The 27,457-nt window shown below is 49.0% G+C and overlaps 1 protein-coding gene across 1 annotated transcript; it reads left to right on the forward strand.

Annotated features, from left to right (window-relative positions):
• Positions 1-2,129: 2,129 nt before the first annotated feature.
• TTLL6 (tubulin tyrosine ligase like 6) lies at positions 2,130-26,974 on the forward strand (the record flags this gene model as incomplete). The annotated part of the gene is made up of 14 exons (XM_080924410.1): positions 2,130-2,333; positions 3,255-3,288; positions 3,923-4,041; positions 4,135-4,265; positions 6,897-7,053; positions 7,756-7,899; positions 8,469-8,554; positions 12,756-12,981; positions 14,715-14,890; positions 19,521-19,709; positions 20,804-20,969; positions 22,190-22,468; positions 24,796-25,126; positions 26,736-26,974. The coding sequence occupies exons 1-14, from the start codon at positions 2,154-2,156 to the stop codon at positions 26,972-26,974; spliced, it is 2,457 nt and encodes an 818-aa protein (XP_080780536.1). The 5' UTR covers positions 2,130-2,153.
• Between the last annotated feature and the right edge of the window lie 483 nt (positions 26,975-27,457).

Genomic DNA, 27,457 nt, shown 5'->3' on the forward strand with positions numbered 1-27,457 from the left:
TGTTGTTTGCTGTCTTGCTCCTGTTTTAGGCTTGGTCTGGGTGGCCCTTGTGTGGTAGGCAGCCTGGAACACAGGACTGGCAGGGTGGGGGCAAGTAGGTGCTGATGGACCAGCTCTTCCTCTAAGAGTTCACGGGTTTGGTCTCTTGCTCTGTGTGCTGGAGCTCTGTCACACAAGAGCAAACAGATTTTGACTTTGTGTGTGTGTGTGTGTGTGCGCGCGTGTGCGCGCGTGTTTGTAACAGGGTCCGAGACTTATCATGTAACTCACACTGGCCTAGAATTCATAATTCTCCTGCCTCAGCCACACAACTCTTTTTCTCTTTGAGGCAGACACGATTTGTTCTTACCACTCGGACAAGGCCCTCAAAAAAAGGCAGACAATCCTCAATTCCAGAGTTCAAATTTGGGGTCAGTTTCTCCCCAAGTTAACATTAACCTTTAGGTAAACGAGCCACTCCTGCACTAGGGCTTGGTAAAGAGGAGCATTGTTGAAAGGCCTAGGGGGTGGAACTGGTTTACCTTCGAGGAAGGGAGCAGCCCAAGGCCAAGACTTGATGTTCCCTAGTTCTCTCAAACATTGCCAAGTGTGTGCCTGTTCACTGGGAACAGTGACTCATAGGGCTGAGGTTTTCTCTGTTGGTTGTTCTAAGGGCAGCCATGTTTTCCAAAAGTGAAAAAACCAGCAAGGCTGTTGGCAAGTGCAACACTTCTGCCCTCCTTCCCAGGAGCAGAGTTGAGAGCATTTACTCAGAACATGTATTTGAAAATCCTTTGGCAAAATGCAGCAATGATGTCATATGAAGGCTTAGTCATAGGTAGCCTTCATAGTTAGAACCGAACCATCACCACCAGGTTAGGTTCAGGCAGAGGGCAGAGTGGAGTGTAAGGTGCTCTGGGGTCAAAGAGCTGGCCGTGGGATATAGGTGTTGTCTAGAAGTAGTGAGTTGGGCAGAGAAGGGAGCTGATTCCTAAGAGACTCCGTGGCTCTGGTGAGCTTGCTATAATTGCCTATTGTTGGTGCTAGTTAGCCCAAATAGTAAAAGTTCCCATGGGGTACTCACACACACACACACACACACACACAGAGAGAGAGAGAGAGAGAGAGAGAGAGAGAATGCAAAATACTTTACCTAGAGACATGCAAACTTTGCCAGCATAAATGGGCTTTATGATATATTAAATGGGCAGAAAGAAGCTTTAAGACCTCCTTTAACATGAGTTCAGCAAGAATCTGAAAGATAAAGATATTATATTAAAAAAAAAAAAAAAAGTCTGACCCAAAGGATGTATGTGGGCAGGACAGGCAGGTAAGTAGAAAAGACCTGTGGACATCAAGGAGAGAAGGTGACCTGATGGTGTTGATGGGAAGAAGGGAGGAGGTGGGAGCCTTGGGAAATGGGCCCCACAGGCCACAAGAGCCTTAGTGTGAGGGATGTGATCTGAACGTGGCCAGGAAGACCAGGGTTAGAGGCAGACTGTGTTTCTAGAGGCGAAGGCAGAATACTGGAGGTGTGTGTGTGTGTGTGTGTGTGTGCGCGCGCGCGCGCGCTGGAGAGATATCTTGCTAGTTAAGAGTACTAGTTTTCCAGAAGCTCTTAGTTCCATTTCTCAGAATTGTTGGGAACGGATATCAGTTGATTAACAGTCACCCATGTGTCTTAATTCATGCCTGCATCTTGCCTTGTGGGAGGCTGAATTCAGCACTGCAAGGGTTAACAGAGCTCAGCCCACCTCCACCGCACCTTTGGGACTCAGTCCAGCAGCTAGGAAGGCTTGAAGCTTAGTTCTGAGGCTGTCTCCAGGCACACACTCACTCTAATAATAAGATTGTTTACCAGGTGATGCCGTTGCACACAGCGCAGCCTCTTTCAGAAAATCCCAAATGGCAAAAACCAAGGCCAGGGTTTGCTAGGCGAGTCCCCAAGGTCAGAACCTTTGGCAATGGTGGAATTAGCTCTCTCCCAGAGCGCAGCACACCGGGAGTGAAGTTGGAGCGGGGAGCATTTTCATAAACTCCAACCAGTCGGTTGGGAACCGACATGAGCAAGGGAGGAGAGCCCCCTTCAGGTGGACCCACGCAACTGCTGATCGCTCTGCCTTCTCTCCAGGGAGGGATGGTGTTTCCCCAGAGCCTCCTCCAGGGCTAGGAAGATGCTACAGTGCCTGACTTCAGAAAGTGAGGAAGGGGCCAAAGAGAGGGAGGAGAGCTCCGCAGAAGATCTAGAGGAGCTAAAAGAATTGGTCACCCTGGCTTTTGTGAGAGAGAACACACAAAAGAAGCTCCAGAGCGCCCAGCAGCATGGCAAGAAAAAGAGGAAGAAAAAAAGGTTAGTAATGAAAAACGAAGATGCACGGTGTGTGTGTGTGTGTGTGTGTGTGTGTGTGTGTGTGTGTGTGTGTGTATGTGTGTGTGTGTGTGTGTGTGTGTGTGTTGTCAGTGTTGATAAGAGCAGGAGGAAAGAGGGAAGAGAGTCTTGGCTGATGAGGGGAAAAGGGGACACTAAAGGCTTGTCTCGTTTGGATCACACCACTTTTTCAGCGTTCTGTTTTATGACATCCCATAATAGCGTGTATAACCTCGAATCACACCTAGTACTTTCCTTCCACTTGTGTTTGCAATGCCTTTTAAAGACAGGGTGGAGAGGAAGCTCCTTGCTGAAGGAGCAAGAAAAATTTCCCTTCGTAGGCGCAAGCTCGCGTGTGTCCTGGGAATTTCTCATACTTGCACAGGACCGCAGTGACATGCCAGCCCCGGTGGCTGCAGCCCATGCACTCAGCTTCTCTCTCTACCTTGTGGAGAGCTTGCCTACCTTCTAAGTAGCTTCCCTTAGTGGGGGGAAGGAGACAATATTTTAGTTAGAAGTATGTGCTTTTTAAAATTCCTGTCCCCGATGGGCTGATGGTTTAAAAGCACAGGGACCACTGGGAATGTAGCCTAGTGTTGGGTGCCTCACGTTCAGGCGGGAGGCCCCAGGGTTCGAGTCCCATCACTGACAAAACTAAAGCAGGGGGTTGAGGCAATGATGTTAACACGAACGTCATCATAGCACACGGGATAATGGGACTGTGAGTGCAGGGTTCCTACTGCTCTGTGTCCTTTGCGCCCTGTCCTTAGTGATGGGGGAGGGGCAGGCCTTCCGGGCTTAGTGTGGCAGCTGGGTGGGGCATGTGTGTCTGGTCTGGGCCCTGTGTTCTGGCCAGGGTATCTGTCTGTGTCTTGCTGTCTGCCTTTTTCTCTTTTCCAGATGATTGGTGATCAATCTATCCAACTGCCGGTATGACAGTGGTGAGCATCTGTGTTCAAGGGATCCGTGATGGGGACTGGAGGATGGGGATGGGTCAGTCCTGGGCATGCCCGAGGGTGATAAACAGGGTCTCCAAATGCTTGGTTCTCGTGGCTCCATAAACTGTTAGAGGAAACTGGAAATCTCCTTGTGAAACTCACAGTGACATGCTCAACGTATAGTCTTGCTTGTTTATGCACACATTTGTTGGCAGGGCTTCACTGTGTAGCTTAGGCTAGCCCAAGACATTTCACCGTGTAACTCAGGCTAGCCCAAGACTCACCTCTGTACTCGTTTATCTCACTGATTAAACCTGGCCCTGGATTATGGTTAAGGATTGGTTTACATCCAGGGTTTAACGTTTGGAGACAAACTGGAAGACTCTTTCCTGGGAAAAAGAAGCCAGGCTGAACCTAACATTCATCCCATACAGCCTCAGATGTACCCTTCAATACCTTGTCCATTCCCCACACTCTTTACTCTGTCCATAAAGCAAGATGGCTTCCAGTCCCAAGGAGCCAGCTCTCTAATTTCAATATGTGATTTGGGAGTTCACAGGATAGGGACCTTCCCGCACAGAGCTCTCCTGCTTCTGTCCCTTGCCAGACCATTTTTTTCCCTTCGACTTCTTCACAGTGCGCAGGGCCGCCCAGCAGTATGGCCTCCGAGAGGCGGGTGACAATGACGACTGGACTCTCTATTGGACCGACTACTCGGTGTCACTGGAGCGAGTGATGGAGATGAAGAGCTACCAGGTATGTGCCTCCCTGGATGTGTGGCATCTGGCCCGTGGTGACCCCATTTGTACCGCTGGCTCTAGAAGGGATCTCACGGCACTCTCTTTGCAGAAAATCAATCATTTTCCTGGGATGAGTGAGATCTGCCGCAAGGACTTGCTGGCCCGGAATATGAGCCGCATGCTAAAGCTGTTTCCTAAGGACTTCCATTTCTTCCCCAGGACCTGGTGTCTTCCTGCTGAGTGAGTGCCCAGGACACACACCCCTTTGTCGCCTCCCACTGTTATTTTTTTCTCTCTTGCCCAATTTCCCAACTGCCATAATCCCTTTCCATAAGACCTTCTGTATTTCTCCCTCCTGTTCAGGAAGAAAAAGGGTAAGGGTGCGTCCAAGGTTGAGAAAACACAGCTCATAAAATGAGCTGTCAATTAGGCCGGGGATGGGCGCCTTGGAGGCTGGACCCACAGTTAGGATCAAAGTTTGCTCTGCCCCCAAAAGCTGCTGGGTTTGAACTTGTTCCAACCACCTGCCTGTGTAGTTTCTGAATTTTTAAAAACACTTTTAAAAAAGATTTTATTTATCTATTGTGTGTATATGAGTTCACTTGTCTTCAGAAGAGGGTGTCTGATCTGAACCCATTACAGATGGTTGTGAGCCGCCATGTGGTTGCTGGGAATTGAACTCAGGACCTTGGCAAGAGCAGTCAGTGCTCTTAACCACTGAGCCATCTGAATTTCTAAGGAGAAAATGAGGTTGTGGTTGGCACCTAGAGCAAGAACAGAGAAGGCTGCCTAGCCTGTCCCATTCAATGGCATGGACACTTCCAAATGAATGCCCTCCTTTTTCAGAGTACAAACCTACTCCCAGTACATGTAATCCTCTAGATCCTGTCCGGAGTAGTAAGGGGGACAGAGAGAGATGGCGTGAGTGTGACCTGGGGCATGATGAGGGCTTGCAAAGAAAGGGTGGTGGCAGTGATCGTATTCAAATGGATGGACAGACAGTCGGCAGCTAAGACTGGTGGTCACTCTTGCAGAGCACCCAGGTCTGGTTCCCAGAATAGCACAATGCACATACATACTTCTACATCTAAAAAAATTAAATAGAAATGTTTTCAAAAAATTATATTCACGCTGCAAAGAATCTCATCCTCTCTTCTCCACCAAGTCTTCCCCCAAATCAAGAGCCCTGGAGCTTGTAGACTCTTCCTAATGTGTCTGGAACAATCTTCAGGGATAGCATTAACTTCAAAGGAAGCCTGTGCTAGCTGGCTGGTGCTGGTGCACGCCTTTAATCCCAGCGCTGGAGAGGCAGAGGCAGGCAGGGTCTGTCATTTAGAGGACAGTCTGGACTACAGAGCAAGTTCCAGAACAGCCAGAGAAATTACACAGAGAAACCCTGTCTCGAATTAAAAAAAAAAAAAAAAAAAAAAAAACTAGTATTTAAAAGGGAGCTGGAGAGGTGGCTCAGTTGTTAAGAGCACTAACTGCTCTTCCAAGAGAACTTAGGATCAATTCCCAGCACCCACATGGCGACTCACAGATGTCCGTAACTCCAGGACTGGACATCCTCACACAGATACACGTGCAGGAAAAACACCAATGCACATAAATACATAAGTAAATGAGGAAGCATGTTTGCTGTTCAGATAACAGGAGCCTCCAGGCTTCACAGCCATCCTAGAGCAATCTACTTTCTGACTTCTCAGTGCACAGAAGATTCCTTTAAATTAAAGCACAAAACAATGTCTGAAATACCTATAATCCATTGATTTGGCTTCTTTATCCCTGTCCCTTTATTTCTTGAGAGAAGACCTTGCTATATAGCCAAGGCTAGGCCAAACTCTCAGTCCATCTGCTTTAGTTTTTTTATGTGTTGGGAACATAGGTACATACTACCACATTCAGTGCTAATCTGGTTTCCTTCTTTCTTCTAAGTACACTTTGGTTGTGTGTGTATGTGTGTGTGTGTGTGTGTGTGTGTCTGTTTAGACATAGCATCAAGTAGCCCAGGCTAGCCTTAAATATGCTATGTAAATAATAAATAAGGATGTTCTTGAACTGCTGATCTCCTGCCTCCACTTCTTGATCGCTGGAACTATAGACCTGCGCAATTACACACCATTACATAGTTTATATGGCTATGGAGATTAAACCTAGAGCTTCATACACACACTAGGCCTACATCTGACCTACATCCCCATCCCTCAGCACCCTTTTTTCAGAGTGCATTCAAGAGTGTGATTTGTCTTCCTGTACTCCTGGCCTAATGGGAGGCATCACAGTGAGGCACTGGAGTCCAGACGTTAGTTCAGTATGAGAAGGTGGTCCTATTGTCAGAGCTCAAGCTGGGAGCAAAACTTCAGTTCTTTCACGTGTAAACCCAAGTCAGACTTCCTGGGGCACATCACATCACTCTACCCAATCTATGTGATGGAACAAAGGAAGGCATGAGACAGGTCTCACAGCTGAGAAGTGTTGTTGCCTAGGTTTGAACCCAGGATGAATTTCCTTTAAAGTGTAATGTTTGTATGGCTGGATCACTGAGCGTCTGTCTGTCCACATCAGGACCTTGTCTGTTTTGTTTTCATAAAGAGCCTCCTGGGGCTAGAGAGAACAATGGCTGAGGATTTAAGAGCACTAACTTCCTGAGAACCCAGGTTTGATTCCCAGCAGCAGTATATACATATGATACATATATATCCATAGGATCAGAGCCGTCTATGACTCCAGTTCTAGGGGACCTGACACTCTCTTCTGACACAGACAAAACACCCACACACATGAAATAAATGAAAATAAATAAAGATTAGGGTTTTTTTTGCCATGGTTCCCAAACTAAAGGTGTGTCTTGTCCTCTCCCTACTGAGACAGCTGGGGAGATTTGCAGACTTACAGCAGGATGAGAAAAAATAAGACTTACATTTGTAAGCCGGACTCGGGCTGCCAAGGGAAAGGCATATTCATTACCCGGTCGGTGAAAGAAATCAAGCCAGGGGAGGATATGATCTGTCAGCTCTATATCTCAAAGGTACTTCCTCACTGTGATTGTGTATTTATTGCCCACGGTGGCCTCGGGATCTGTGGGACAGAATTCGAAATGAAGTTGGTGGAAGGCAGAGGTGGAGATGAAACTGAGCCTGTCTCATGCCTTGGATGTGACCCATCCCAAACCTTACAAATCACAATGTCCCTCACCCTTCACAGTTCACCACAGATCTGGCCTCAACAGGCCGACCTCCCCCTCAAATGGGCAGAAGCTTGGTTTGTGGCAGCCCTGTCTCATTTAGGAGAGGGGAGTCATCTAGGGAAGTTCATAGTCACCGGCTTTTCTCCCTGACTGGGGTGGGGGGAGTCACAGACCACATGTGATAGAGCCCACTTCAGGGAGGGATCCTTCTAGAAGTGTTGGGGGGGGGGCAGGAAGAGTCTTGGAGAAGGCAGCAGTAAGTGATGTAGCCCTGGGAACGTGTGCCCCATTTTAGGACTCTGTAGCTTGGTTCATTGCTGAGACAGCTGTTAGAGAGAACTGCTTGAAGCATTCAATAGCTCAGGAACTGAAGACACAGTGTGGTCTGGTGACGACCCCACATCTGTCTCTGCTGCTCCTCACCCTAAGCCAGCCTTCTCGTTACACCACTAGGCAATCGATCCCTGATGAGATGGGGGCTAGACATCCTCACCTCTGATTGTCACCTCCGATGCTGGCGTGACTTTTCTCCTCTCTACCCAGCCCTTCATCATCGACGGGTTCAAGTTTGACCTTCGGGTTTATGTGCTGGTGACCTCCTGTGACCCTCTCCGGGTTTTTGTGTACAATGAAGGACTGGCTCGATTTGCCACCACCTCTTACTCCCACCCCAACACGGACAACCTGGTGAGCCAAGTGGACACGCGGCCTTCCCTTCCCCCTCAGCACTGTAGCATCCTCAGATTCTGGGGAGCTGGCAAGCATCAGATAAATACTGACCGTGACCCAGATTCTACGGGGTTTCTCATTCAATCCCACCAGGAGCCCTCCAGGACAGAGATTGGTATTCCAGCTCACAGATGAGCTTAAAACTCGCAGAGTATAGGGAACTTGACTGGTCTCACTCAGCTAAGAAGTGTTGCATCTGGGACTTGAGGCTAGGCCTTCCTGACTCCAACACCAGAGCTACAGGCCAAAGGTGCTCAAGAAGCAAAGACCATGGATACACTTCCCTAGCAGCCCTGCTCCCAATCTTCCTCTCCCAAGTCCTAGAAAAGCTGGAGTCTCTTATACTCCGGGCTACGGGAAAACGTTTCTACCTCCTGTTTGTCCCTTTGCTTATGCCTATAAATTTCCCCTCTTCCCATTAAGCCCCGAGAACTATGGGAGTGGTTGGGGGCAGTGCAGGGCATATGGGGGGAAAAGGACCCAGAAGGCCCTTGCTTCAGCCTGTCAGCCTTGTGTCCTTTCCCCAGGATGAGATCTGTATGCACCTGACTAATTATTCTATCAACAAGAACAGCTCCAACTTCATCCAAGATGCTTACTCTGGCAGTAAGAGGTAAGAGGGCCGCTTCACTCATCTTCCAGGGCTCTGCCCAAACCCACTCAGTCCCTGCCAGTATTTCCATCTCAGGTCACATGATCTCTGCAAAGCCTGCTTTGCCTCTCAGCCCCGAGCAGACTCTCTGGACTGTTAATCATTAAAAGGAGGCCATGCCGTAAACCCTGGGCGGCTGGGAGGAGGGAGATAAACATGACCAGTTTCCCCAGCAGAACACATACACACACCAAAACATACCTTGTTACAGTTGCCCTCCTGACATTTCCAGATCAACAGACTTTATTGATTGCTAGGCTGCCAAGTGAGGAGGACTTGGCAGCTGTGATTCCTTGGTCTGTAGTTCCCTGGGGTGTTACTCCATTACAGATTCTCAACTGATGTGTCATGATGCCCTGGAGTCACCTGGCCTGTGGCTAGCCAGCCTTCAGACTAGGGGAAATAAGGGATTCCTAAGGGTTTGGTTTTACACCCCCATCCTCCACATGCAGCTTTTCTCCTCAAGCTATTGATTCATCAGCTTGCATTTGAGAGATAGATAGACCAAGAACTGTGTGTGTGGCTGGGCAGAGAAGGGCAAAGGGAGTGTCTGGGTGTTGGGGCAGATAGCTGGTGCCTAAGGATTTGTTGTTGGAGTTTCACCACCACACTGTGGACACGGCTGGGTGGAGAGTGATGTTAGGTCAACCAATTGTTTCCCAGATAAGGGAAACTGAGTCTCAGAGAAGTCACACAGCTCTGAGTGATAGAGTTGGGTTCAACAGCTGTGTCCACTGTTTCTGTACATGGACTATTATTAGTACAGCATGTATGTGTGTGTGTATATACTTGTATGTATTTGTGTGTGTGTGCATGTGTGCATGTTTGTTTGAGAGTTCTGTGTATATGTGTGTATGTACGTATATGTATGTATATTGTGTGTTTGCTATATGTGTGTACATGTGTGTTTTTGTATGTGTGTATACCAGAGCTGGCCTCAGACTTGATTATAGTGAAAGATGCTTTTACCTCCTGATTCTTGCCTTTGCTTTCCCAAGTGTCTTAGAGATAAGTCTTGATATGTAGCTAAGGCTGGCCTAGAATTTGCTTTGTAGCCCAGGGTAGCCTCAAATTCTCACTCAAGTGCTAAGATTACAGGTGTGCATTGCCATGTTCAACTTCAACCACTCCCCCCCCCCCTTTTTAGAGGATAGCAGTCCCATGTTGTCTTAAAATCTTGGCACTTCCTCTTCCTACCCAGACTGTGGATGCCACAGACCCTGCACTGGTTCAGCATCCTGGTCAGGGAGGCATGTCAACCCCTGCTTTGATGTTTGTCCACTGAGTAAGCTTGTACAAGTTGCTTTGACTCTGAGCCTCCATCCCTGGGTTTTAGGGTACAGCCAACGATGCAACCTGCCCAGGTCCCTGTGTGACAAGGTGACCCATGCTGCAGCCTAGTACTGTTTCTATTAGTTTCCTTTAGTCCTAGGGCCTTTATTTACCTTCGTTTGTGTGAAATGACACCTCCCCGGGCGTTGTGGTTGACATACAGTGGCACTGGGTCCTAGCACTCTGGAGCTCTCAGACTGAGGCAGGAGGATTATAAGTTTTGGGCTAGTTTGGGCTATACAGTGAGACCTGGAACCAGAGATGGGGATAGAGACAGAGATAGAGACAGGAGAGGGGAGAGGGAGAAAGGAAAGAAAGAGGAGGGAGAGAGGAAGGGAGGGAAGATGGGAGAAAGAGAGAGAGAAAACGTAAATGTAAAAACATTGAAACCATACCAGGCCTCAGGCCCTCTGGCTCTGGTGGACACTGTGTTGTGGGGACGGCCAGACCAGAATAAAATGTAGACACTTCTGGTAATATTTTCGCCCCCTGGCAGTAGTAGAATTGGAGCCAAGACCTCACACATGCTAAATGTGTGTTTCAGCCCAGAGCCTCTGCCCCTCCCCACCCAGCCTCTATGCTTTCCCTGCTATGACCTCTCCCTCTTCTCTGGGCCCCTCTCCATCCTAGCAGCCATCTGCCTCCAGGGGCTCCGCTCTGTCCTCTCCTGGCTCAGCCTTTCCCCCTAGAGACCCATCTCTTCTCAGCTCTGCAAGTGCAGTGCAGCCAGAGAGATTTTATAACAGAGCCACACCCACAGCCCTTTCAGCCATGCAAAGATTAATCCACTTAAGAGGGCAGAGCCCTTGCAAAAAGGTCGCCTCCCAACACTACAGCATTGGGGGCCACATTTCTAACACTTGGGCTTAGAGGAACCTCTTCACCCCATAATATGTGTCGGCCTCCATACTGCCCCCTCCCCTCTTTCTTCCCTTTCTTTCTGCCTGCTCCCCCATTTTGAGAACCCTCATCTGCTGAGACATAGGCAGTTTCCCATACTAACTATCTTGCCTCCTCAAAGTTGGCAGCTGAGGTCACCCCCAGTTTTGCCCTGACCTTCCCAGTGGGGTTCAAGGTCAGCAGGAGCAGGAATTCAGTTGGAGAGGAAAAGAGAAAATTTGTGAGACTGGAGGGCCTTTCGGTGTGCCTGGGGCACACCTGGTGTCAAAGTGAACCGAGACACTCTGGAGCGTAAGAAAATCACCAGGCAGAGCATCTTCAAGGCAGGGGTGCCGCATCATCAAGAAAGGCTTATGTTGTGTTGTGAAACATGTGTTATAGGAAATCAGGGAAATGTGTAGCTTGTTCCAGAAAACTTTATTTCCCAATCAGGCAAATTAAAGTTTTTATTTTCCCACTAGAAAGGTTTAGCTTTCTTCCAACAATATGAAAGATCCATTTATGCAAAACGGTTCAACCTGACAAAGGTGGGTGAAGAAAAGCCCTTTGTGTGAAGAGGCCTTTGCTTGTCTGTCCTTCTTTAGACACATCCTGAGTGTTCTGCATGTACTGACTCATTCCTATGACAGAGGTGGCAGGTGCAGAGGTCACTTGTTGGTTAGTCCCTTCCCACAAGCCCCTTGACTGGCCAGCCAGCTCCTTTTTAACCTTCACGGGAACCAGTGAAACGGCTTTTTAAAAATCATTTTTAGAATCGGGTGTCAGTGGTGCACTTAATCCCAGCACTCGAGGCAGAGATGGGTGGATCTCCGAGTTCAAGGCCAGCCTGGTCTACAGAGCGAGTTCCAGAACAGCCAGGGCTACACAGAAAAACCTTGTCTTGAAAAACAGAAACAAAATGTAATTATATTTATTTATTTGGGGGAGAGGCTACATACCATGGTATCACAGTGCACACGTGGAGGTCAGAGGAAAACCTGCAGGAATCAATTCTTCTTTTCTGTGTGTGGATGCTGGAGATCAAACTCTGGTCATCAGGTTTGGCAGGTGACTCTCTCTGACAGGGTGGCCAGGCACCTCAGACTTCCCAAGACAAAGGTTTCCTGGAATGTGGGGCTTTGTGTTTAAATTGGGGACAGTGTAGTGTGCTTGGGACAGCTGGTATCTCTAAGTGTGGACATGCTATGGGTGGGCCTGCTGTTCTCTGTGGGCAGCCCCAAAGCAGAACTTGGTTTTAGGTTCCCTAGACTCTCAAGTGATTGAAGTGTAACCAAGGTGTTATTGTTTTTCAAAGGTCCCTACTTGTTTCAAAAGGTCACCAAAGGCTGAGAAACCATTGCTCCTAAAGCAAATCAGCAATGTGAGAAGAGAGAGAGAATGAGAGACAGAAAGACAGAAACATAGAGGGGGGGGGGAGACAGAGAGACAAAAAGACAGAGAGAGAACAAGAGAGATAGAGCAAGAAGGAGAGAGAGTGATTCAGGGAGACAAAAACAGAGACAGAAACAGAGAGAGACAAGAAAGCAAGAGACAGAGAGACAGAGACAGACAGACAGACAGACAGAGAGAGAGAGAGAGAAAGAGAGAGAGAGAGAGAGAGAGAGAGAGAGAGCATCTGTCTCTGAATGCACATTCATTTCTGCTGCTCTCCAACCAATCCTCAGACAGCTCTTTCTTCAGCCCACAGATGTTTCTTAGAAAGTTCTCAGGGTGTGTACTCCAATGTTCTGAAGGCCTGAGGAGGCTGGGCCTGTGACTTGCACATGAACACTTCCATTCTGACCCAGCCTCGGTGTCACTCTAGCTTCTGGATGTTCTTTCTCCACGGCATCTGGAGCCTTATCATCTCCAGAAGTTCCTGGCTTTCATGATGCAGGACACTGGCCGACCAGGAATAATTCCCTCCCCCATACTCCGTGTTCCCCTTCAGGAAACTCTCCACCTTCAACTTATACATGAAGACCCACGGCTACGATGTGGAGCAGATCTGGAGGGGCATCGAGGATGTCATCATTAAGACCCTCATATCGGCTTACCCAGTCATCAAGCACAATTACCACACCTGCTTCCCGAGCCACACGATCAACAGTGCCTGCTTTGAAATCCTGGGCTTTGACATCTTGTTGGACCGAAAGCTCAAACCCTGGCTGCTGGAGGTAGGTTAGTTGGAGATGTAAACTGTTCCCATTTCGGGAGTCAGCCAACTCCGGGGACTCTGACTTCCTGGTTCACCTGGATTGACTTCTGTTACTTCCCCTTCCGTGGTGCTTGATGCCCATAGGGTGTTACGCTTAGCTGAGAAATGGCCACCAGAGGGGGGTAGACGGCTGGGAAATGTGCCCTTCTGAGGTCCAACCAGATTTACCACTGCCACCATTCTCTGGCAGAGTGATTCTAAAGACCGTTCTGCTTCCTGTGTTTCCCACAAAGAGGCTGTCCCTTCTTAAAACTGGGTTGCCAGTGATTGGTTTCAAATGAGAGCAGCTTTGCCTTACTCTCGGGGACGTGAGCTACCCAGTTCCAAACTCCAGTACAGGTGATTCTGTGGTCAGAGTGGGGAAGCACAAGCCCTAGGTAGGGAGAGGAAGAGATTTCTAAGCCAATTACTTCCTGATTAGGTTCCATAGCCTTCTGAAGCCACCGTTCAACACGCTTGGAGGGACAAGGATGTAGAATCCTGGGGCTCTTCCCTCCCTCCCGCTCAACCCTTATTCTCAGGCTGGGGAAGGGGGCATTGTTTGGAGCTCTCATCCAAGGACAGAGTGAGCTGGCACTGCAAGTCTCAGAAGCTGCTGGCACTCCACAAATGTCCCACTGTACTTCTGAACCACATGCACTCTTCTGGGGGCAGGAACTGGTCTTCCAGCTGCCTTCTGTATCTCCTTCAGTCCTGATTGGCTTCTAGAAAGAATCACTTTGCTTCCAAACTCTGTTTCCCTCTGTATTTTCTTCTATCCTCCCTAGACCCCTTTCCTCATTCCATAGCCCTGTCTGACCCAGAACTCACCTGTAGAACAGGCTGGACTCGAACTCACGGAGATCCACCTGCTTTTTGCCTCCCAAGTGCTGGGATTAGTGTATGGACTGCTTCCTCTGGTGTTCTTTTCTCATTTTCCTCTCCCCTCCTCCTCTTCTTCTCTTCCTCACTCCTTCCTTTTCCTCATTCCTCCCAACCTTCTGTCTTTTCTACTCTCTCTCTCTCTCTCTCTCTCTCTCTCTCTCTCTGTGTGTGTGTGTGTGTGTGTGTGTGGCTTGTTTGTTTGAAATAGTTTATAGCACAAACTATTCTGGAACTTACTGTATTTTAGCCTCAAACTTTTGGTTCTTTTCTTGCCTTAGCCTCCTGAGGGGGATTTACAGGCAAGAGCCACTTATGTCTGGTTAAACCTGTGGCTTTAGACCTCTGCCTTCCTCCCCATTGTGTGTAGAGCACAGTATATATGAGAGGGAACACATGGCTGCTCACACCCATGAGACGGAGGACCTATAGAGAAGGAACTCTAGTTGCTTCCAGAGGAGAAAGGACTAAAATAGAACTGGGGGGAAGGGGAGTGCAGCCTTTGATCCCAACATTCAGGGAACTGAGGCAGGTGCATTGCTGTGAGTTCCAGGTCAGCCTGGTCTGTGTAGGTCCAGGCTAGCCAAGATTTCATAGAGAGACTCTGTCTCAAAAACAAAATCCTTCCTGGTTACCCTAGAGGGAATTCCACTTCCTGTCTTCCCTGCTTTCTTCACAGTGACTCCAGTCTAGACCGCTCTCAGCTCTGTCCCACGTACACAGTCAGGGCCCTGAGGCCGTCCTTGGAGGTACCTGGAGGTGGAGTCTTGGCCTTATCTCTGCTTTCACAACTGGTCAGCCCCATCCCCAGTTGATGTCATCTCTTCACAGGTCAACCATTCTCCAAGCTTCTCCACTGACTCCGACTTGGATAAAGAGGTGAAAGACAGCCTGCTCTATGATGCGTTGGTCCTCATCAACCTGGGGAGCTGTGACAAAAAGAAAGTCTTGGAGGAGGAGAAACAGCGCGGGCGGTTCCTGCAGCAGTGTCCAAACCGGGAGATCAGGTAGAGCAGAGCCCCTGGCTCCAGGCAGCCCGTTCTCATCCTTCCGGCCCTCAGTTAAGACTGCCTGTCTTGTCCCTGGCTGTGACTAAAGTCTGCCAGTTCTGTGGCCTTTTTGTCACTTCCTGGAGGCTTGGGGACCTCACTGTGAGGTGGGCCTATGTGATTATAAGATGCTAGGGAGACTGAAGGACACTATCCCCAGGAAGCCTGACCTAGTACCTGACCAGTACCATAGTTTGTTAGAAACTGTTAAGTCCGTGAGTGTTGGGCCAGTGAGGCAACTCAGTAGGTAAAGGGACTCTCAAGCTAGGCATGGTGGTGCACGCCTTTAATCCCAGCACTTGGGAGCCAGAGGCAGGTGGATCTCTGTGAGTTCGAGGCCAGCCTAGTCTACAGAGAGAGTTCCAGGATATCTGGGGCTACACAAAGAAACCAACCAACCAACTGAACAAACAAGCCAAAAAGAAAAAAAAAGGCATATGCCGTTAGTTAGATGTCCTGGATTCCATCCCTATATTCCATAGGACAGAAGGAGAGAACCAACTTCTACAACCTGTCCTATGACCTCCATGTACCCAGTGTGTATGCATATGTATAGATACACACTAAACAGACAAATGGAAAAAAAAAAGTTTCCTAACTGCATTTTATTGTTAAAGCACTTGGCTAGCGAGCTTGAGGTCCTGGGAGAGAAAGACAGGACACACACATACACACACACCACAGAGATAGACAGACAGACAGACAGACAGACAGACAGACAGACAGATAGATAGATAGATAGAATAGATAGAAGGCTTGTTGTAGTTTTGCTTGTTTTGAGACAGGATTTCTGTTGTAGTTTTGTGGGTGTGTGCTATGGGGCCGGCTGTAGAAGGACATCAGGTACTCTGTCACTGTCTCCCTCATTCCTTTGAGACAGGGTCCCTCATTGACTCTGAAGCCAGGCTGTTGCCCAGCATCTGGGTGTCAGGCTGGTGTGCCCTCAAGGGTGGACATGCATGGCCACACCCAGCTCTTGGGAGAATACTGACCCAGGTCCTCAGCTCTTGAACCATCTCTCTAGTCCCCAGCCCTTGTTTTTTATCTTTTTGCTTGCTTGCTTTTGGTGAGTTTGTTGTTGTTGTTGTTTTCTTTTGTTTTGTTTAAGATGGCTTCTAATGTACCTCAGGCTTTCATAGAACTTGCAACACTCGGGCTGATTCAGCTTCGAAAGTACTGTGATTCCAGATGTTTATCACTATGCCCAATAGAGTGGACCATTGCTAACAAATAATAATCCTGTGTAGAAAGTTGATTTGTGATGGAGAATTTGCAACAGTATCTTTTCTCTTCCAGCTCTAATTGTAACCTAGGAGCCTTACTGCCTCCCGCTGCTAACCTAGGCCCAGTCCTGGAAGTTTCTGGTCTCCATACGATCTGATCTAGTCCTGGAATGTTTTACACCTCTAAGACTACTGAATAAACTGGCCTTTCTAGTTCTTTCCAAACTCTGGATGCTCAACTCAGCTGTTCTGGCTCAAACTGACTGATTCAAACTGGCTTCTCTCAGCTTCTCCTGAATTGCTCTGCAGACCTCAAACTAAGTCTGAAATCTGTTCTAATCTTCTGGCTCCTCCTTCTCTGACTCAGTCTGTCTTTGCCTGTGTCTAGTTTATTCGTTCTTCACTCTCTGTGAAATTGTCTTGGTAAAACTGCCTCCTTTCTTCCACTGTACTATTCACGTTACATCCCCTCTCACTGCCCCGCTTCTGGTTACCCCACCCTCACAATCCTTCTCCCATCTCCCCCTCCCCTTCTCCTCTGAGCGGGTGGGGCCCTTCCTCAGTACCCCAACCCCCTAGCATTTCTAGTCTCTGCAAGGATAGGCGCTTCCTCTCCCACTGAGGCCAGACAAGGCAGCCCAGTTAGAACATATCCCGAGTACAGGTAACAGCTTTTGAGATAGGTTCCAGTTGTTTGGGACCCACATGAAGACCAAGCTGCAGGTCTGCTACATATGTGCAGTGAGGCCTAGGGTGCGTGTTCTTTGGTTGGTGGTTCAGACTCTGAGAGCCCCAAAGGTCCAGGTTATTTTTTCTTGTGGAGTTTCTATCTCCTCCTTCTCTTCCTCCTTGACAGCAGTATATAATAAATTAATTCATGTTCATTTTAGTTATTTTAACAAAATTTAGTTTGTCTAGCAAGCTCCTATTGTCACTTCTAGATAGTAAATCCAGTCATTTCTTGACCACAGACGGCAGGACTCCCACAGCACAGGTGAGTGGGTACTAGTTATGGTTGTGTTTGCTCACCTAGCACCACAGTTCCAGTCTGAGGCCTCAGAAGCAGCTGGACAGAAGATATGGAAGGCGGGGGGGGGGGTGGGAGGGGGGATGCTTAAAACGAAAAACTAGTTCTACATCTGGCTTGTGTTGGATCTGAAACAACCTTAGGGTCTCAGACCTAAGAGGAACACAGCTTGGGATGTGGCTATGAAGGAGGCAGCCCCCCACCCCCAGGATGGAATTGGTGGGTCCAGGATGCAGTGCCCGGTGAGCATCAGGAACGAGGGGGCTTCTTCTTGACTTCCAGGTTCTTTTTAGTCTCTTCGAGTTCTTTAGCCAGGTTTGTCATGTCATGGTTCTGAGGCAGATACATTCCAACCACGTTGCATCAAGTACGACCAAGCAGGAACCGGAGCATGGTGTGGGTGGGGAGGGCGAGAGGGTATGTAGGGCGCTTCAGCAACAGCACTGCTCTGGGACTCCTTGAGTTCCCATCTTCTCTGGAGCTCACAATCCTTCCTCCTTCTCTTCCACAAGAGTCCCCAAGCTCCACCCACTGTTTGGCTGTGGGTGTCTGTGTCTGTCTGAGTCACCTGCTGGACGGAGCCTCTCAGAGGACAACATACTCCTGTGTGTATAGCATAACAGAACATCATTAATAGTGTCAGGGATTAGTGCTTGCCCATGGCATGGGTCTCAATTTGGGCTGGTTATTGGTTAGCCATCCCCTGAGTCTCTGCCCCCTCCCCCATGCCTAATTTCTTGTAGGCAAGATAAATGTTGGGTTGAAAGTTTTGTAGGTGGGTTGGTGTCTCTATTGATCCACTGGGGTTCCTGCCTGGCTACGGGGGTGGCCCCTTCAGGTTCCACAACCCCAGTGTTGTGAGTCACAGCTAAGGTCAACCCCATTGAGTCTTGGGTACCTCTCTTGTTCCAGGTATCTCTCTCATCATGAAGATGCCCCCTACTTTCTCACCCTTGTCAGTTGCAGATTTCCATTCATTTTCATGGCTATCTGGCCATTTCTCTTGTCCTTTTCCACACCTGATCCTGCACCTTCCATTCCTGTCCCCATGTCCCCTCCCCAAACATCACTTTCAAACATGGGTGCTTCCTTTTACAATCAACTTTTACCTTCATTGTTGGAATTAAAGGTGTATACTAAGGGTATGTCTGTATTCCAGCCAGAGGTATTAAAGGTATGTGCTAAGGGCTGAGCCACACCACAACTAGAAACAGGTATTTTCAGTAAATAACACAATCTTGGGGTGCACAACATGATCACATATCCTGCAGCAAGAATTTAGCAACTTGAACAGTTTTATTAAGACTTTCTTTGTTCCTGGAAACCGGAGATTAAGATGGATACATATAATTATATGGAATAGATTGATTAACATCACATGAAGATTTAGAACTTACCAGTCTGAGGAACAAAAGCAGTGGGGAGGTGGTGACACATGCCTTTAATTCCACAGCACTTGGGAGGCAGAGGCAGGTGGATTTCTTTGAATTTAGGGCAGCCTGGTCTACAGAGTAAGTTCCAGGACAGCCAAGGCTACACGGAGAAACCCTGTCTCAAAAAAACAAAACAAACAAATAAAAAAACACAAAAAAACCCCACAAACAAACAAACAAACCTTTGCGACCTCTGCCCTGCTCTGTGCTGACACCCCCTCTCCACCATTTGCCATAAAGCTGGGTCTTGCTTCTGCAAAGCAGCTCTGCTCTCAGGAGACACTCCCCGGCACTTCCTCGTGCCATGCCTACTCTGTGTGCCCAGTGTGGTCCTGTCCCAGAGACACCAGGATCCCTGACGGGAAATTGATATGGATGGGCTGAGCTCAGCCGGCTGGTGACAGCTCTAAACTCCAGAGCCGGGGCTACCTGCTGCCTGGGACTCCAGAAGGCCTTGCGCTGTTTCTGACACCTTAGCTGCCACACCGCAGGCCTCCCTTGTGTCAGTTGGCTCCATAGCTCAGTAGCTCTTGGTGTCCCTGTTGTATGGGAAGTCCATCTTGCTATCCTACCTGATCTCTTCCCCCCCCCCCGTGGTGAGTGAGGTCACCACAGCTCACAAAGGCTCATTAAGTCCATCCAAGAAGCCTTCAAATGTGGCAAAATATGAGCTTCTTTTCTCCAGAGAAGGGTAGGAGGGAGAATGGGAAGGCGGCGGCAGTCTGCCCCGTCAGGCAACATAGTGACACTGGCTGTCCCAGGGGTGCTAAAGCCCCCTTCAGAAGCACTCTTGCTTTTTTTTACTGACCAGCCACTATTATGTGCAGGGCCCTAGATGACACCCCGCTTGGACCTGTCCCTTTCAAGGGAACATCACTGTAGTCCTGCATTCTGTTTTCTGACAGGATGGAGGAAGTCAAGGGTTTCCAGGCGGCGAGGTTACAAAAAACAGAGGAATATGAGATGAAAAACTGTGGCGGCTTCCGGCTCATCTACCCTGCTCTGAATTTGGAGAAGTATGAGAAATTTTTCCAGGACAATAGCTCCCTTTTCCAGAACACGGTTGCTTCCAGAGCCCGGGAGCTGTATGCGCGGTAGGCACCCTCTGGGGCTGAGGTGGACAGGGTGTCCTGGTAACTGTGTTCGATCTGCAGGTGACACAATCTGAGTCTCTCTCTGTTTTAAGATTTATTTACTTGTGTATACAGCATTCTGCCTGCATGTATACCCGAATACCAGAAGGGGGAGCCAAATCTCATTATAGGTGGTTATGGGTATCATGTGGTTGCTGGGGATTGAACTCAGGACCTCTGGAAGAGCAGTCAGTGCTCTTAACCAATGAGCCAAGTCTCCAGCCCCAGTCCAAGTCTCAAGAGGACCAGGACATGGGAGATTTTGTAGCACAGCAAGTCACTAAATAGATGAGCTTCTGTTTTAGATACTCATCCTTGAGACCAACACCCCGGCCCACAACTGTCTCAGGAATGTGTTATGAATCCAGACTATATGGAACCCAAGGACTCGAAGAGAGCCATCCAATTAGGTCCAGTCCTTACCAAGCACCTCAGTTATGAGAGGGGAAGACAGAGATAGAGAAGGTCAGACATCAAGATGACACCGAAGGACTTAGGATTACCCTGTCTCCTGACTCTCTAGAGTGATCTCATCTGGTTCACTGCCTTTGGTCCAGGCCCAGGGTTCACTGGCCAGAGAGTCCAGCAAATGAAGGGGCCCAACACAGGAGCCCCTTGCTTTAGTCCCCTACCCAGTCCCTCTTTCCAGGGAAGTGGGAAGTGACAAGGGCACAGTGGTGTTGAGAAGTAGCCCTTCCTTGGAAACATTCGATTCTCCAGACTGGGGATGGCTGGAAGGATGGTGCTTTCTTATCCGCTCTGCTCCTTGGCCCTCAGTCACTTGTGTGCAGGCTTGCGGTCCTCCCCCCCCCCATCTTCTTTGTCTATTTTACATATATAGGTGCCTTGCCTGCTTGTATGTCTATGTATGCAGTGTCTGCAGAGTCCAGAATGCATTAGATCTCCTGAAACTGGAGACACAGACTGTTTCGAGCTGTCATGTGGGATGCTGGGACTCAAACTGAGCCGTCTCTCCAGCCCCCTCTTCATTCCATCTCATCCGTCCCCTAAGGGGAGCGCCCGCCCATGACACCCACCTGTTCTTCCATCGACAGGCAGCTGATCCAGGAGCTGAGGCAGAAACAGGAAAATAAGTTCTTCCGAAAAAAGGAGAGGAAGGAAGAGATGCAGGGCGAGTCTGCGGATGAGCAGAAAATCATGCGACTCCAGCGACACAGACAGCAGCCGAAGTGCAAGACGGCCACCTGTCCCCCCAAACAAGTAAACTCCGAGGAGGGGGGGGTGTGTGTCGCCAGCACCTTGCCCCGGCTTGGGCCGATCCGTGGGAGGGGGCCACGGAGACCTCTGCTCCGAGCACAGACACACTGATGGCTGCCCGGAGGGCTGAACTACAGGAAAGGGGCACTCAGAGCCCGGCATCTGTTAGACGATGATCCCTCCATCCCGGTGGTAGAGGATACTCACACTGGTCTGTCTCTGGAAGTGAGAGCTGCCTGGCTGTGCTAGAGACTTAGCATGTGTGCTCCCCAACTGTGTATACTCAATGCCTTCATCTCCAGCCTGGGTGGGAATGCTCCCTTCAGTAAGCTCCTCAGAGGGCTGCTGGGAGACATGGTCCTCAGGACATCCCATGGGAGTGACTAAACAGGGCAGGGTGCTTCCGACATGCTGTCTGTGCAGGGTGGCCACCTCACTGTCCTGGAATCTGAGTCTGGTTTGTCCGTCTCCAGCCTCCTGTTCTCTTCTACCTCAGTGGCGCAGATGATTTTCCAGCGCACCTTGTCAGTCTCGTTTGCTTTGTTTTGAGATAGTGGTCTCCCGTGACCCAAAACTGGCTAGGTAGCCCAAGATAACGTGGAAATTTTAACCCTCCTGTCTCCACTTCCCGAAAGCTAGGATTACGGGCATGAGGCACGAAGCCTGGTTAATGGTGCTAGAGATTGAACCAGGGCCTCAAGCATGCTAGCCTGCTAATCACGCTATATCACCAGCTTCCCTCCAAATTTCTATTTACTTTCAAAGTGTCTCACTCTCACTGCGGAGCCCTTGCTGGCTGGCTTGGAACTCACTATGTAGACTATGCTACAACTCATGGCTATCCTCCTGCTGGAGTGCTGGGATTGCAGGAGTGAGCCACCATGCCTGAGAATCTCCTTAGTCTTGAAGACTTCAGCTGGAAGGACAGATCTAGAGCTGAGCTGGAGATGATTTTCAGCTCTGTTGGGGCGCGGGGGGCATCACAGACTCTTTAGGAGTCTCATGAAAGCTATGCAACACTTTGTGAACTCCCTCTCATAATCCAGCCATGAGCTTTTAAGGGATCCAGAACCCAGGCCAAGAGCTCCAGATTAGAAAGTCTTTGGTGTCTCCGGTTTGCTTTCTCCTGGCCTCTTTTGCACCTTCCCTAGGGTGCGGATGACTCCGATGGCGGACAGGACCCCGTTCCCCACGGGCTGTGTGTTTGCTTTCCTCCTCCCCAGTCCTTACATCCGGTGGCTCTAGTGCCCTGCCCATCTGGCTTGCTCTTAAATATCAGAGGCCTAAAGAAAACGGCAACTGCGGGCATCCCGGACCAGAAGGACTCCAAGAAGGAGGCCAGCTTCATGCCCTGCAAGCCCGTGTCTGCGAGGAACTACAGTTCTGTCCCCGACCTGAGGAGTTCAAATCCCAGCTGCTCCGAGTCGGACTTCCATATGCCCAGTTCCAAAGTCAAGGAAGTCAAGTCGGCCTTTTCGGTGAACATAGTCAGAAGTGCCCAGGTAAGCAGAGGGCCGTGCTCTGGGAGTGGGTGGGGAGAATCTTGCTTTTTCGTCCCTTTTCTGTCCCTAACTTGTAGCTCTTTGGGTACCCACTGCTACTGCTTGTGCCTCTGTTTCCCCATACATGAAGCTCAAACAGTGGAACACATACCTGCTGGGATGGATTGAGGAGGCTCCCTCCCACAGCTCCGCTTCTGGTGTGTCTGAAAACAGCTACAGGGTACTCAATAAATATAATAAATATATATATATTTTTTAAAAAGGCCTTCAAAAAAAAGATATTCATAGCTACCTGTGGCTCATTAAAGCCACATAGATCCAGGTCATCCTTCTCTTCCTCCATCTTGGGTTAGGTGTGGAGACTCATCCCATTAATCTCAGCACTTAAAGGGCAAAGGTAGGTGGATCTCTATGGGTTCAAGCTGGTATACATAGTGAATCCCAGGACATCCAGGGGTAGAGAGAGGCCTGTTTGTCTTAAAACAAGCAAACACACACACACACACACACACACACACACACACTAAAAGTTGACTCCAGAGTGACCCAGAGTCACTCTTTTAGCATACCAAAGCAGTGTGGTGGAGCACACCTTTAATTCCAACACTCACTAGGCAGAGGCAAGTGAGTCTTTTGAGTCTAAGAACAGCCTGACCTGCACAGCAAGCTCCAGGCCAGCCAGGGACACATAGTGAGGCCCTGTGAAGAAAGGACAGCCCGAGAGAGCTGCTAGCTAGCTCTTTCCTCCATGTGAGGGTACAGAAATGGGCTGTTTATGAAGAGTTAGGATTCAAAGACACAAAACCAGGCTAGGGGTGTGCGGCTCAGATGTAGGCTGTTAGTCTTGGAGGCACTAGGCTTTGGGTTCAAATCCCATCACCATGAATTTTAAAAAAAATTTTAAGGGGGAAAAGAAAAAAGGCAAACCCAGCTAGCACCTTGATCTTCAGCTTCTCAACCTCCAGTACTCTAAAAGACGAAGTTTCTTCTGTTTGTAAACACTCAGAGCTGCTTTGCAGAATGTGGTTCTCTTCTGCCACGCGGGGTCCTCGGCATTGAAATCCTGGTGTCTAGGCTTGGCAGCAGGCACCCTTACCCACACAGCCATCCTTTCTCTCTCTTTTTAATGGTTTTTTTTTTATGTGCATTGGTGTTCTGCCTGCATGTGTGTGTCTGTGTGCAGGTGTTAGGTCACCTGGGGCTCTGAGCTGCCGTGTGGGTGCTGGGAATTGAACCCAGTCTTGTGGAACCTGGAACCTCTTTCATGGCTGACCCAACCTCTCCAGTCCACAGCAGAGCCATCTGTACGGCTCTCAACGGTGTTTGGTTCCCGCAGCCAGAGCCGAGTGAAAACAATTGATCAGATTCAGGATTTGCTTTGCTCTCCTAATTGTTGCCATTACTCTGAGGGTGTGAGTTTGATGAAGTCTAGCCACTTCTGCTTTGGTTGCTGTACCAAACAACAGTCACTGTCAAACCCAAAGCCATGGATCCCCAAGGCATATCCTTTCTCTCTCTGTCTCTCTACTGACGTGTTTTGATTCTAATTTTTTGTTATTGTTTTTGATGGGGTCTCACTAGATAGCCCTGGGTGGCCTAGAAATCACTATGTAGACCAGTATTGCCTTGAATTCACCGAGAACTGCCTAACGCTGCCTTTTTAAAAAATAAGATTTAATGAGATTAATTTTCAAAAATCTTATACATTGGGTAGCGAGCATACACCTTTTAATCCCAGCACTCAGGAGGGTAGAGGCAGGCAGGTCTCTGTGAGTTCGAGGTCAGTCTGGAAGACAGCCAGGTTTGTACAGTAAAGCCATATCTTGGGCTGGAGAGATGGCTCAGTGGTTAAGAGCACTGACTGCTCTTCAAGAGGCCCTGAGTTCAAATCCCAGCAACCACACGGTGGCTCACAAGCATCTGTCATGGGATCCGATGCCCTTGTCTGAAGGCGGTTAGTTACAGTGTGCCCCTATACATAAAATAAAATAAATAATTCTTTTAAAAATATCTCAAAACAAAGACAAATCGTTAAAATGAAAATCGTGTGTGTGTATATGTGTGTGTGTGTGTGTGTGTGTGTGTTTGTGTGTGTGTGTATGTGTGTGTGTGTATGTGTGTGTGTGTGTGTGTGTGTGTGTGTGTATGTGTGTGTGTGCCTGTTTACATGTACACCATGTGTGTCAGGTAGTCATAGAGAGCAGAAGGGGTCATTGGGAACTAGAGCCACTTCTCCAGCCCCTGAGCGCAGCTCCTAATTCACCACTGTGGCCATTTCTGATGTTTCTCTCAGGAGCAGTCTCATCCCAGGCCGTTCTCTTTTTCAGCCCATAACATCTGTAGAGACTTCCCCAGATGCCACAGCCCCCATCTCAACATCTCTGGAATCCCTGGCAAGCACGAGCCTCTCCACCAGCCCTGAGTGTAGCAGCCCCGAGAGTATCCACGTGGTCTCCTACAAGCACAAGCAGCAGAAGGCCTCCCACAAACCGATCCAGGAGAAGAAATGCAAGCCTCTCATGTTTTCCAAATCCAGGCAGTCGAACCTGAACTGTACCTTGATGAAGAATGACATTAAGAGGCAGTATCTGATGTCAGAGATACTGCAGAAGGTTCAAATAAAGAAGAAACGCCCCTTGTTCCTAGCTCCCAAGTCACGTGAGTACCAGTGTAGGCTGAGGTGTGCCAAGAGCTTAGGCACCGAAGTCATCTTTCTCTTACTGTGACTCGTGTCCTTAACGTCTAAAGAGAATATGCTGGTTTTAGGCTCATGGATTTCAAAGGCTTGGTGGATGACCGGACAGACCCAGTGTCTTAGGTCTTGGGTGGCAGTGTGCCTTCATACAGTGGTGGGTGAAACCAACTTGTTTCATGGCTAGCCAACACAGGTTCCATATCCTCTCAGGAGCATCGGGTGACATTCGACTTCCAAACTGTTAGGGGTCAGTCTGGTGACACAATGCCGGCAGTCTCAGCAATCAGGAGGCTGAGCCAAGAGGCCTGAGAGACACAACAGGACACCTTCTAAAACATTAAATAGATAACACCAGCATATAAATAAACACATAAGTGCCAGCACCTGTAATGGGCAGCTCATAAGAGTCTGTATAACTCCAGGGCCAGGGTATCCAACGCCCCCTTCTGGCCTCTCTGAGCACCTGTTTCCATATGGTCCATGGATGAGTGTGAGCTTACACATCAATAAAAGCAAATAGCATACTTATTTTATGTATATGGGCCATTTGTCTGCATACGTGTCTTCATACTATATGTATACCCGAGACCCTTGGAGGATTCCCTGGGGTTGGAGTTACAGACAATGAATTGTAAGCTACTCTGTGGGTGCTGGGATTTGAACCTAGGTCCTCTGAAAGAACAGCCACAGTGTCTTAACTGCTGAGCTATCTCTTTAGCCCCAACAAATAAAATGTTTAAAAATATAAATAATTAAAAGTGACCAGGGCTGGTGACATGACTCAGTGGGTAAAAGTGATTGCCACATAACCCTGACCTCCTGAATTTGGTCACTGGGACCCCCGTAAAGGTGAGTGGGAAGAATTGAGCCCACAAAATTACTCTTTGGCCTCCACCTGTGTGCTGTGCTCCACGGACCCACACGCAAACACGCACAGGCACAACAATAGTACAACGGTTTACATTACAAAACTAGAGGCTTGGAGACATGACTCAGCAGTTAAGAGCACTGGCTGGTTCTGACCCAGGTTAAATTCTCAGCACCTACATGGCTGCTCACAACTCTCTGTAACTCCAGTTCCAGGTAACTCAGCGCCCTCTTCTGGCCTCTGTGGTCATCAGGCATACACGTGGTACACAGACGGACAGACATGCAAAACACCGATTAAAAAAAAAAGTACAAATAATCAACACCCACCCACCCCCCCCCCAAAAAAAAGAAACAAAACTAATAGTGACAAGAAGATTCAAATCATATAGGATTAAAGAGAGGGGAAGAGGTTGGAACAGATCCCAAGGTCGAAAGGTTACATCCTCTTCTCTATCTGAAGATGGAGCTCATGCTTTCAGAGGGTCTCCATCCCCACTGAGCAAGAGTCAGCTGGTACTCAACATCCACTGCTCCTGTTCAGATAAGCCCTATTGTCTGTGCCAGTCTTGAGAGATCAAAGAAACTGAGTGGAGGCAGAAAAGCAAAACTGACTCTGGATTCCAAGACCTTCAGCCAGTTTGGGGCCTGGGGGCCTGGTAGGAGGTCGCCAGGAATCCGTGCTGACTGACTATGCCTTTGCAGAGTACCCATCCTTGTCCAAGGAGCGGTGTTCCCACAGCCGCAGCTCCAGCAGGAAGAAGAAGATGGATACACCCTCCATCATCGTCCTACAGGGTTCTCACAGCCGTGCTGAATCTCTGAATGACCTTCTGGTAGTTGCCACTCAGGCCCGTCTGGACCCTCGGCCCAACAGGGGCCATTCAGGCACTACGACAAGGGAGTCTGGCACACAGGACCCAAAGCACAGTGCCACTGCCTGAAGTCTGGTCAGAAAGGTCGCGAGAGGCGTCAGGTAGGTACCATCCTTATTCCACAGACAGGTCATCTCGGTGTCAGCTCCTCTCTTGATCTCCCCCGGAGAATTGAGGATGTAGGAGGGTAGATGGATTGAGGGAGACCTACAGGTAAGTCAACAGCTGGGACTCTCCTCAGAACGAGCCCCTTGCTTGGCCTGTTTCTATGGTGCTGAACTACATCTGTCATGAGATGTACCTTACCCGTGCCCGTCTGCCTATGGCTGAAGTTGAGACAGCCATAAATACAGGTCCCAGAACCAGAAAGAAGCTTGTCAACATCAATGGACTGACACTCGTGTCTCTTAAGCTGTAGAGGCTTGGCTCCAGCCTATGTCACTGTCATCAAAGGCTGGCCCTGTACTGAAAGGGGCAGAGGAATCTGGAGGATTCCACTGGGTGGAAAGGCCGGGGCTGTAAGGAGCACTCTTTCAGAGTCTGGGACCTCTG

The sequence above is a fragment of the Micromys minutus genome (genome assembly GCF_963924665.1).
Source record: "Micromys minutus genome assembly, chromosome: 10".
NCBI lineage: Eukaryota > Metazoa > Chordata > Mammalia > Rodentia > Muridae > Micromys > Micromys minutus.